This window comes from Harmonia axyridis, chromosome 1 (assembly GCF_914767665.1).
Source record: "Harmonia axyridis chromosome 1, icHarAxyr1.1, whole genome shotgun sequence".
NCBI lineage: Eukaryota > Metazoa > Arthropoda > Insecta > Coleoptera > Coccinellidae > Harmonia > Harmonia axyridis.
Genome location: NC_059501.1, coordinates 56,976,356 through 56,989,700, shown reverse-complemented (window position 1 = coordinate 56,989,700; position 13,345 = coordinate 56,976,356). Strand labels below are relative to the sequence as shown.

Sequence of the window (13,345 nt, the reverse complement as noted above, 5' to 3'; positions counted from 1 at the left end):
GTAATCAGATTTCGTATCCAACGTTTCGTGCTCTCTGGGCCACCCTCAACCTCATTTTTTTCAATACGGACCTGTATATTTTATGACACTTTTCGAAATAACTTTTAACGCTGAATTCAACGATATATCATACAATGTCATTCAAAGTTGATTTTCAGGTGATTTCGACCCTTATCCAATTTTCTTTGGGTCGGATCTGTAGTGAATGCAATTTTATCAAAAACTGCTGTTAATAAAATAGTCAAGAGACGCGAAAACAATGATTTTAAATTTGAATACCAAGCCTTGCAAAACTTATATCGTAATGATATCAAAATAAAGTTCGATTCTGGAACAAATGACAAATTCAACAATAGTGATTTCTCGCGAGAAGATTGAGAATCTATTGGAAGGTATTCAAGAAGACGAAATAAGCAAATGTATAAGAAGTATGGGTTCCAGAACCGTTAAGTGCATTTTACAAAATGGTGGACATTTCGAACACTTACTTCATTCATTTTCATTTACTTTCGAATAATCATTCGATTTTTCTTTCATTAAATGATAATTCGTTTAATTAATATGAATTGAAATATGTAAATAATTATTACTTGTTTCTTGATTTGATTGTGATATGTTCCATTTAGTTCAAGATGAGTAAGTTGATTTTCTCATCGAAATTTATTGCTTGTTGTTAATTAAAGTTAAACTAAAGGTTCCGAAATGTAATACAGATCCGAACCAAAGAAATTTGGATAAGGGTCGAAATCACCTGGAAATCAACTTTGAATGACATTGTATGACAAATCGTTGAATTCAGCGTTAAAAGTTATTTCGAAAAGTGTCATAAAATATACAGGTCCGTATTGAAAAAAATGAGGTTGAGGGTGACCCAGAGAGCACGAAACCTTGGATACGAAATTTGATTACGTCATATTGAGAACAATTTACTATCGAATAAAAAAATTCCTGTAACATTTTTTGATAATATTTGAAATAAAGTGGGAAAAAAAGAAAAATCAAAATGACAGAATTTACTTTTCTTATGATATCTCAATAACCGGCCCTAATAATCTCGATTTGTTTGAACTGCTTGATAATGCTTCTATGCATGCAACTTTTTCTCCATGTGACCGACCTTCTAACTCTTATGGTTTAAAAGTTACCAATACAATCCCATTGAAAAAGTGGCCACCCTGTATACTGAAGCGAATAAATATATTAATTACTACTTGCAACCAACCCTTATATTTTTAGCTTCAGACTGCACTCGTGGATGGGATAACTTCACAACGGTTAGAAATTCTAGGAATTCCACGTTCGCTTAAATGCAATACCATATACCCGAAAGACCTGAAATTCCTATGGAATCATTCACGAGCCAATCCGAATATCCATGAAAAATTCCATTAAAACTTTTGGAAAGCAAGATACATTTGAAAGAGTTGAACCCTAAACGGTATACTCAGTTTCATCAAGTGAGGTACAAATCATAGGCAAGGATTTTCGAACACACAGATCGACAGACACATACGACACCATATAGTCTTTTAGTATGGATTCAAATTCATTTTACGATCGAATTTGAAATTCTGAAACAAACATTTTTTTTCATCCCAATCGTGATCACAAAGCTTGCTCTACTTTCGGTAGATTCGGAAGCATTATAGCTACTTTAGATGGCTATGGAAGTATTAAATTGTTAAGACTATTCATGGCTTGGCTCTTAATTGATTGCGTTGTAACGGAAGTAACGCTTAAATAATAGATGACAGAATTTTCATATGATATATGATTATTTAATTATCTCATTAATAAATGAGAAATCAAAAAAGAATGAGAAATATCTTTTTTTTGTGTCATAAATAATAAATTATTAATTGTCTGAGTTCGCTTGTTCTTAACGTTCGTCATGCTCATAGCGTTTTTTGTACGTTTTGATTAATTTTTCCTTCATTTAAATAAATTAATTCAAATTGGGTATTGAAAAGTCAAAATCGCAAAAGTGATTTTTCTGCTATAGCAGCTATGGAATCTTGACGACAACTTTCGGGATGAAACAATTTTTGGTCTGCGAATTCAAAATTTTCATTCGCAAATTGAATTTTGGACCATTCTGAATCTTGGTTTCGTGACTGCAAATCCAAGAGCTATAATTTCTTCAATTCATATCCAATTTTGATAAAATTTCATAAAGCTATCTGGTTGAGGCTCGGGTTTAGGGCTCGGAATTTTTGAAATGCATATAATATACAGATTCAAATAGTCGTTTGATATTTACCAATAATTTGAATAATCTGTCGTATATGTTCGAATAGTCAATTATCAATAATATGTACCTAGGCTTACAACTTTGCTTCCACCATTTATCTCAGAAATTCGAGGCTCTATTGTAAAAAACTGGTTAAACATTTTTAATTCAAAGTATTATCCATCGCAGGCCATTACTTTCTCCCATCTCCCGGACAGCGTACGAATCCAGAGATGAAAAAACTGGTCATCTTTTGAAACGATCCACTAATCGATCCAATTTTTTACTTTTTCATAAGACCGAAAGTGCTGGTCAGCCAGGCCGTGTGCCATTGATCGAAACAAGTGATAGTCCGAGGGAGCAACGTCTGGAGAATACGGCGGGTGGGGTAGGAATTCCCATTTCATCGTTTTCAAGTATGTCTTGACCCCTTTCGCAAAATGGAGTCGAGCATTGTCATGCTGTAAAATCATTTAATTATGTCTCTCGTTATATTGCGTTTGTCTTCCAATGCTCGGCTCACACGCATTCATTGCGTTCGATAACGATCGCCTGCGATTGTTTTATTCGGTTTTAACAACTCTTAACCCTTTGTGGCCGGAATTAATTTTATCGATATTTTTCTGTTGAAAATCAAATAATAGTATTCAAATATGATTGAATAAAGTACATAAACATGTTTTTGAGTTTTCGGACAAGGGATTTTTGCTTTAGGACGTGTCCTCATTGTGGGGACACTAGGCAATGAAGAAATTTTACACAATGTAAATCATATAATTATTTTTAATGAAACTTAATACAAAAATCTACTCCGTATGAAATTTTGAAAAACAGTTTTCAACAGTCCATAAGATTCGTTGAATTCTTTTTTATTTTGTGGACAGTACGAGTTTTCAGTTGTCCAAATCGTATTATTCTGTAAAATTTTTTGCTTGACAGTATTCAAATCAATTTCATCTTCGCTGCTACATAAATCTTGATCTGCAGCTACATTCATTGAATTATTGGAAGGATGTACACCACAATTTTCAATTTCTAAAAGATCGTCCGCATAAATGATATCGAGAGAATTTATGTCAATCATGTCATTCTTAATTTCCACATCATTTCCTTGGAGTAACTCATCGTCAGAACAATCATCAACCTCCGAGTTGTTCCCAGATGGTATTTATTCTAGAAGAGAGAATAAATCCTGAGAATCCAACTCTTCCAAATCACGAAATACGAAATGATGTTTTTTCTGAAAAAAAAAATGAAAAAGTTACCAAAAATAAAATTATTATTAGATGATATTCACATTAGCTCACGAACATGACAATTTATAATAAGTTTTTATATATTTCCCAAGAAAAAACCTACCTTCCATGTTTTTTTTCACTTCGAAACACGATAAAATAGCTGCTTCATATAACTAGTACACAATCGTGGATATTAGTTTACATCCAATGCGTTTCCGTATGGATCAGCGATGTAGATCGCGCTCCTATGTGTAGATACGATATTTACGCGAACTAAGCAATATGTGGCTATACGGTGAGTGCATTAGGCGCCTGAGAAAAAAATTATTAAGTTGCGTCCCCACAGTGGACACACTAGGACACAAAGGGTTAATACACTAGGCCGAGCTGGTCCCAACAAATACTGAGCATGACCTTGGAACCGTGAATATTCGGTTTGGCCGTCGACGTGGAAGCATGACCGGGATGTCCCCATGATTTTCCGCGCTTGGGTTTATTGCAATGAACCCATTTTTCGTTTCCAGTCACAATTCGGTACAGAAATCTCTTTCGTCTTCGTCTTGCAAGCAGCTGTTCACAAGCAAATAAACGCCGTACAACGTACAACATATCTTGGCTTCAATTCGCATCCAATTTCCTTGTTTCAGAATAATTCCCATGATTTAAAGGAGTTTTGAAATGGAGTCGCTCCCAATGATCCTGCCAATTTTTGGTGCGTTTGGCACGAGTCTTGATCAAGTAATACCTCCAATTTTGCATCTTCAAAAACCTTTTCTCTCCTTCCAGCATGCTGGTCTTCGACGTCAAATCACTATTCTTGAAGCGTTGAAACCACTTTCGGCACGTTCTTTCACTAATAGTGGCCTCACCATATGTATTCGAGAGCATTCGATGGGCATCAGCCTCAGATTTCTTGAATTGAATTTCTTGATTGAAGCAGAAAATTAAAACCCCCGCAAATGACTAGAATTCGACTCGAAAGCTGACAAGTTTAATCGAGAATAACTTTATGATGCAGACACAAATCGCTTATTGTATGACATTTACGATTTATTTATTTGGACTACCACTAAGATGACTAAAAACATGGTGAATGCACTCGTCAATTTTTGAATGGAATGACATTCGACCAAATTGAAAATATTAGTTTTAGTTCGTGGCGGCGCCACAATGTCATACTTGTCATTTCCGTTGATTTTGATTGGATACATTAATTAAAACCCGATACTGATCAATCAAAAGCGATGTGTAATCGAGTATGATCGTGCAAAGTCGTGAAACAAAACACGAACCGTTTACTGGAATGAATTCAAATATTTGTAATAGAGAGAGAGTTTATTGGTATTTCAATTACAAGAATTGCTTCCATAGATCATAACTATAATGAAAGATATACATATATAGGTCCATAATGGCACAAAACTCATATATAATAAATAACAATAATATTAATTTGTTGATAGCGCCACCTACAGTTGACATAACGAAGCTTATCTAATATTCTCAAAACTGGCAAAACAAAAGCTAATCAGTTGATACACCTGAATTTTAGACATCTTAACTACCACTCACTGCTACAGCCATCTATTGCGAAAGGGCGGAAGCAAAGTTGTACACCTAATAAATTAGTCGAATATTCTAATAGTATTCTATTTCAATAATAACGTATCGGATTGACTCGCGGTGTCAATGTAAATCCGTTTTAACTCTAAAATAAATGACAATTATTACTTTTCTACGTTTAATTATAAAAAAAAACAATTATTTCGCTACACAGTAGCTTCTTCGGATGTCAAATTCTGTATACTCAACAATAAATTTTGAGCTGAAATTTGATCGTTTGATCAAGTGGAAGATAGCAACTTACCGCAATTAAAATTTTTTCTATAAACTAGTTATTGCATGGATTTTCAAGATTCCAGTGTTTATAACCATAGCCTCTTCATCAGACGGCTATGTTATGATCTGACCCTGATCCCCATATTCGCCTCTATTATAGATACATAGTTAAATACCTCAATTCTTCAGTTATTCAGAATGTAAAATCTGATGAAGTAACTGTGTAGCGAAATAATTTTTATTTTTATCAGGTGTGTGAATAAGTCTTTCCCGTTTTTTGTAAGAGATGGCGCCACCAATACTGTGCGAGTATTTAATGGTTACATATGTCATAATCAAAGCTTATTCATCTGTCAACAATTCCACACTAACAGATTAGTTGAAATTTTTTCGCATCATAAATTTTTGAAATCGTGAAAATGTCGAAATTTGAGCCGAGTCGACGTCATTTGCGGGAAGTTTCACTTTATTGGTTCAATTTGGAGAAATCTGCTGCCGAGGCGCATCGGTTGCTTCAGGAAGCTTATGGAGAAGGTTGTGTCGATGATTCAAGTGTTCGCGGATGGTTTCGACGCTTCAAAGGTGGCGATTTCGACGTGGAAGACAAGGAGCGTTCCGGGCGGCCGCAAATCTTTGAAGATCAAGAATTGGCGACTTTGCTTGATGAAGATTCGTGTCAAACGCAAGAAGAATTTGCTGAAGCATTGGGAGTTGATCGAACAACCATTTCCAAGCGTTTGAAAGCCATGGGAATGATCCAAAAGCAAGGAAATTGGGTGCCGTACGAACTGAAGGTGAGAGACGTCGAACGGCGTTTTTTCACTTGCGAACAGCTGCTTCAGCGACATAAAAGAAAGGGTTTTCTGTATCTTATCGTGACTGGCGATGAAAAGTGGATCCGTTACGATAATCAGAAGCGAAGAAAATCATGGGGACTACCCGGCCATGCATCATCATCGACGGCCAAGCCAAATATTCATGGCGCCAAGCTCATGCTCTGTATATGGTGGGACCAGCTAGGTGTGGTTTACTATGAGCTTCTGAAACCGAATGAAAGGATCACAGGCGAGGTCTATCGACGACAATTGATGCGTTTGAACCGCGCACTGCGAGAAAAACGGCCACAATACTCCGACAGGCACGACAAAGTTATTTTGCAACATGACAATGCTCGCCCACATGTTGCACAGCCGGTGAAAACATACTTAGAAACGCTCAAATGGGAAGTCCTACCCCACCCGCCGTATAGTCCAGACATTGCTCCGTCTGATTACCATCTCTTCAGATCGATGACGCATGGCCTGGCTGACCAGCACTTCCATTCCTACGAGGAAGCCAAAAAATGGGTGGATGACTGGATAGAGGCCAAACCGGTCGAATTTTTTCGCAACGGGATTCGTATGTTGCCAGAAAGATGGGGAAAAGTTGTAGCTAGCGATGGCCAATACTTTCAATAATTCATTTGTAACCATTTTTTCACAATAAAGGCTCAAAATTTGAAAAAAAACGGGAAAGACTTATTTCACACACCTTATATAATATTTGAATTTAACAGATTTCCATTATTATTTTTATAATAAAAAGTGGAAAGAGAAGTCGTTGAACATTTTTTGAAGTATTGTTCCTCAATTCACATAAAGATTTCGAATGTCACTTCCAAGTCATTATTAAAGAAAATAGTTCTCAATGAACCTGTTTTGTCTTGAATCGTTTTTTTTTAACTTATATGGATCGGGTAAATTTGTCCATTCCTAGGTCCATTCGCTCTTCTTTCTATTTAGCTTGTTTGTTGCATTACCTTCTTGCATTCTGTTCAGAGAGGGTGGTTTGAAACGCCGTTTGAACTAATCACATGTTCTTGCTATTGTTCTTCAGTCTTTATTTTTAGCCAAAAATTCGAATCTTCGAATTTTGTAACGAAAAAAATTCCAAGTAGTAATCCAATATTCTAATTAGGTCTCAGATTGTCTCATACGAATATCAGCTTTTCTATCGTTATGCATGCGAAAATTAGAAATTTCCAAGAGCAAAAAATCTCGCGCTGTGCTGATCCTATACTAAAATTTGGTATAATAAATATTATTGGGTGGTAGATTGTTCGAGTGGTCCAGTTTTAATAAAATTTGGTTTGGAGTTTCGAGTTGGGTCATAAGAACCTTCGTAATTTCAGAAGAACTGAGCATCAATTCGCCATACCCTTTGGCATATTATTCTCCAAATTCTTTTTTCAAGTTTTATAATGCTCATTATTTTGCAGGTTAATTTGGAACCAAAAGGAAGACTGCATTTAAAAATTGAACTGAAAACATCGAATGGTGAGTATATAATTTATTTTAATAACTGAATGTGTATACTTCATCAAATAATAATTATCTTGTAACAAAATAAAGAAAAACATTGAGGAAAATATGCATAAATATTCTGACCAAATTAACAATTTTCAATAGAACTTATATTGTGTCGAAATATTCAATGAAATGGGATTGAGGCGCTTTTTTCTGTTATTTTTACTGAATATTGGACTACACCCATGAGAAATGAACACAAAAGAGCCCAAATCGTAAAATACGTTTATCTTGGCAGACGTTACATTAAGTTTCTTCAAAGGGCGGGCCAATTAACTATTATCTGGGTAGTTTTTATGCATAAAAAGAAACCGAATTGAATTAATATTGAATAACTATTACCCAATAGTTTTTTTTTTGTATTTTCTCAATCATATCAGTGAAATTTTCTACATTGCTTTTTAGCAAATTCAATTCAAATTGACTAACATTATTCTCTCATTATTTTGAGTATTATCCAGGTATTATTTATCAGATAAACTCAAATAAATTTATCTTTAACATTGCCAAACACAAGAGTTCATTATTTTATATCCAAGTCTCATTTTCTGTTGTATTCATCGTTACCGAAGTAACGAGTGAGATATAAATTCGAAAATTTATATCTCGCATAGAGCTATTATTCAAATTTCTTGTCTTATAATTTCAGAAAAATGTGAAGTACAGAACTGTGGTCCAAAAAACAACGAATAATAAATTTAATATGAAAGCAACTTAAATTTTCTTTACTTCATGAGGATGGCATAATCTCGATGGGACGTTTTTTGCCTTATAACATCCTCATTAAGAACATTCTCAAAATAAAAATTTTGTGAAATATTGCAATGGAGTATTCAATCATCGATTGATCTGTTTCAGAATATGGAGCGAAACCAAGAGAATTCAAGGAGCGGCAAGGCTTCAACAGAAGAAGAGGGGCTATGCGAAGAAGAGTACATCAGGTTAATGGTCACAAATTTATGGCAACCTTCTTGAGACAACCTACATTTTGCTCCCATTGTCGTGATTTCATTTGGTGAGAATTTCTTTTTTATTCTTCAGAGGAATAAACAGTCTATAAAAAATTACTGAAATTCTAGTATATTTCCTTTAATGAAGGACTTAACTCAAGCAATACTAAAAGTTGTCTGAAGTTATGTAATATTATCTAAAAGTGAAATACTGAATTTACCGCACTGCCAAAAAAATCATATAAAACGATTTGTGCAGTTCAACTATATCCACTCATGATATTTTCAACTTGATATTTGAAAAATAGAATACCGTTTAGTTTGAGTTAATAATAATTATAATAATTTCCGATTATTAACAAGTAACACCAAGATCTTTCAAGTCTTATGATCATTTGATAATGAATAACATATCAAATAAAAAGGAATCTTCAAATGTAAAGAATGTAAATATAATTTCAATCCGTCTAGATATCAAAAAAGGTAAGCATTTGTCAGTGTTTCATTGTATGACTGTTATAAAACTGGCTTCAGTTCTACGCAGTTCTTTATTTCATTATTGAATATTAGGAAAATAAACAAAGATGATTTGTAAAATGAAACCTATGAAGATTTACCTAATTCATTTGTATAATTATGTTACTCAATATCTTTAGAGTTAGCGTTTTTGATAAACTCGAACGTTCTATAGTTGTTGAAATATTTTATTTTAATACAATATAGTTTAAGGTGCAATCGCTATGATTACTGTCTCTTGGATTTTTGGAAATAAATCTACACCTTTTCAAAGCTGCGTACTGCATAGTTTGGACCTAGATCTTCCGCTCCTAGTCCTTTAAAAAGAAATGCATGACACTCATAATAAAATTTTTGCAATGCAAGTCTTGAATAATCTCAGCAAACAAGATAAATTATGTAAAATACACAATGCTTTTTGGGTGGTTGTGAATAACAAGTTGTTTCAAACTCGACCCTCTTATTTCTCTCTGTCTTTGACGATAGATGTGTTTTATTTTCAGGGGATTGGGCAAGCAAGGCTATCAATGTCAAGGTATGCAAAAATTGTTTCTCTTACAGTTTACGAGCAATGAAACTCTGTTGAAATTGGATCTTCTATAGTTGTTGTTTCGATCATTTCGGTCTTGAAAGACCATATAACATGAACAATTCATGAATTTTTTCGATTAATATTCAATGATTTATTATTACTATTTTACTTCACATAATATTTCTACATGTTATGGTAAAATCGGGTCAGTCAGAATCAACCATACAGACAGTACAGTATGCAGATATTATTAAATCCATTGATTTATTAACAATCGATTGATGAATATCCTTTTAGAAATATTCATTCTGATCTTGAAAATGTTAAAAATAAAATTCAGCTTAATAAAAAAAATACACAATAGAGCTTTGGCAAATAATACATTTTCATGGTTCTTCTTTATCCAATTTATTTTAATTTCTTGTTTTGTATTACATTTCAAGAATTCAAGCATGGAATTAAGCAACTATAGTTTGAAAATACTTACAAAGTATGATTTTCCGTATTTGCAGTTTTTCATTCATTATAAGTGAAAGTTATTCAAGTTTTTAGAAATTTTTAATGTTTAAAACAACTCCTCGAATTGTCTAACCTAAAAAAAAATATTCCAATTTCATCGAGTTTCTAAGTGTTGTGATGTGATTAGCTGTTTACTGTACATATTGAAATTCTCTTCCCTTTACCTTTCAAGTATTGGGAGATGACTAAATTATGTCATCTTCCATGACTTCTTCTGTTCTGTTATTTCTGTTTAGAGTAACATGACGATGTTTCTTTGGCTTTTTCGCCTTTAAATCTAGTTTCAAATGTATATAGTCTCTTTGAGTTTCATAATTCAGATATGATCGATGAAATCCCAAAAACTTCTTACTGTGGAAGTGAAATTCTTTATAAATGCAATGATGCTTAGAATTCTAGTTGAAAGATTTAAAAAGCATATGTGAACCAGAAGCTTTACTTTTGGTAAACTATCATCCAAAAATGAATTTAGCAGAACAAATGCATCTCTTGTCTGCTTTTGAAATGAAGAATTTTATTTCATGAACTCAAATGCTGTGAAAATACCAGGCTTTTGTGCTTTCCTTATTTTGAATGATGTATAGGGATAGATTAAATAGAATGTATGAAGGCATAACTTCTTACTACAGATTATCATGAAGTATTGTTTTATATCCTAATTTCAAGCCGAATTCATAATACATATACACTCGGGTACAAAAAAAAAAGCAACAAGTAGATATTTGGTAGAATTTGAAGTCTTATAATTTTCTTTTTTTAGCTCAATTTTAAATTTTTTTTCAGTAAACTGTGGATAAAATTATTAATTTCAACTTGCATATTCAATCTTTTATTTAATACTTCCTATTTAGTCCTTCTACAGGGTTAATTAGAAGTTTGTTGTTAACCCTAATTTTGAAACATCCTGTCGAATCATTTTGGGGCAAATTTTTTCAAATAACCAACTTCCATCAAGAACCATTTCTTTTCAACATTTTGTTTTTATGTTTCATAGCTTTGAGTGCACTAGTTCATTTTGAAATGACATATAAATCCCAATTAACAGTAACCCAATTTAAAATTATGCCATAATGTCAGTTAGAGCTCAGTTTATGTGTCTACTGATGTGGAGGCAACAATATATTGTTCGGTTATAATGAAAATGAATCAGTTCAAAATTTATTCATGCAAACTTATTGAATTCATGTAAAAAATCAATTCAACTGTAACAGAAATAACCTAAAGAAAAATTCTTTTTTTAATTCAGATTAATATTTTGTATTATCCAAGTTCATTTATCTCTTAATATAAACTAGTGCGCATAAAGCCATGAACCAAAAAACGAAATAATAAGAAGGAATGGTGATTTGAGAAAATTTGACCACGAAATTATTCCACATTATTATTATTATTCAAAATTAGGTTTCAACAACAAACTTCTGATTAACCCAGTATGGTAACTAATAAGCCAGCATTCAACAAAAGCATGAATATGCAAGTGGAAATTAATAATATTATCTACATTTCACTCAAAAAATTTCGAAAACTGACCTAAAAATAAGAAAACTATGAGGCTTCAAATTTTAACAAATATCAATTTGTTCCGTTTTTTGCATCTGAGTGTAATAATGAATTTATATTCTGCTTTTATTTTATTTTTAGTATGTGTCAATTCAGCTGAACTGTTTATGTATTTATTTCCGTCAAAATTTACTCTTTTCACATAATTCCTTGCATGAAAAATTTTCTTCTAGTCTATGCCCTTGCATTGTTCAATGATCACTGGACCCTAATTTTCAACCATTTTTAGGTTAGTAGAATGGTTGAAGGAAAAATAACCTGCATGACGCCTCTCGTTGTTGGACTGTGTACAAAAGTGCGCGCTAATGATTTTTATATTTGATTTGCAGCAGAATTGGCATGGCTGTCTTTATAGCTTTTTGATTTTGTAAGTTGATTTTTGCATATTTTTTTATTCGACTGAGTTATAGATCAATATCCAGAGTATAAATCACCTAGACTAGTAATTTTTTGTTCCAGTTTCAAATCGTTTTATTCAATTTTTGTGAAGAATCCTAAATTGACATATCTGATCTGTCAACAATCGCTGCAAATTCTACTTAAAGGTTAATCACCCATCAATCGAAAGAATACCCAAAACTTTTAACACTTCCAAACTTTAACCCCCTCCTATACGCCACCATCTGAAAACAAAATAAAATTCTCTTCTTCATCCCTATAACAACATTTTTCGTATTTGGGGTAAATTTCGGTATTATATACAAGAATAGGATACTCATATGCAAATACATACATCGATATTATGTAGCTCTTTATAATTCTTGCGAAATAATATCTGAACTACATGAACAGATAATATACCTATATATTTGGAATCAAGTTATACATATATTTTCATGTGCATTCAAGCAGCATCAAATAACAATTAACAAGTATATTTTTTTTCAATAGAAATGTTTATGCAGTCAAATAGCAATAATTATAAATTGAAGAATAACAAATAAAATAATAATTTTTATCTCCTTGCGAATGAAGAACAACCAGTTTAGAGCAATGGGGGCTACTGTTTTTCTGCTCACCATTTGGTGCCACTGTTGCATGAGGTTTAGTCAAAGTTTGGTCTGAAGAGCAATGGTTAATAACATTGTTCCTAACAAGATCATACCATTGTACAGTGTGACAAGTATTATCAGGGCGTGGATGAAAACACATATCATTTCTTTTCCGCTTGGTAACATTTTACTTTTTTTATCTCGAATGTAAGGTTTTCAGCTTTTTTAAAGAAGCAACTCAGTTTATTTTTTCTTGATTCATGCCAATTGTGTTTTGTGATCTCATATATTTCTGTGATCGGCGCCAGCATAATGTATGTTAAACTAAGATTGACAACTAAGATGTCTAAAGTACTGGTCTGTTCACTGATTAGATTTTGTTTAAGATGATTCTGGCGACTCGGCTCGGCATGGGTTCCTTTTCCCTCTTTTTCCTTAAGGTGGCGCTATGCAAAGATTTAACCAATCAACGGCATCATTTCGAAATTTTCATTTGTTCTGTCATTGATTTAACCTCAATACACAACATTGACAGAAAGATGACTTGAGCGCTATGATTAACTATGCGGAAATCAAGTGAAAGGGGTCCAATACCATTAAAATCCAAGAAGGCCCCTTCAATAG

General features: G+C 33.1%; 1 protein-coding gene across 1 annotated transcript in view; it reads left to right on the top strand.

The window, feature by feature from the left end:
* The window catches only part of LOC123688898 (protein kinase C), a 44,743-nt gene that overhangs the window by 7,577 nt on the left and 23,821 nt on the right, over positions 1–13,345 (top strand). Inside the window, exons 2-4 of the mRNA XM_045627638.1 lie at positions 7,565–7,622; positions 8,511–8,667; positions 9,622–9,653. Coding sequence (XP_045483594.1) covers positions 7,565–7,622; positions 8,511–8,667; positions 9,622–9,653 — 247 coding nt within the window. The remainder of the gene's footprint in view (positions 1–7,564; positions 7,623–8,510; positions 8,668–9,621; positions 9,654–13,345) is intronic.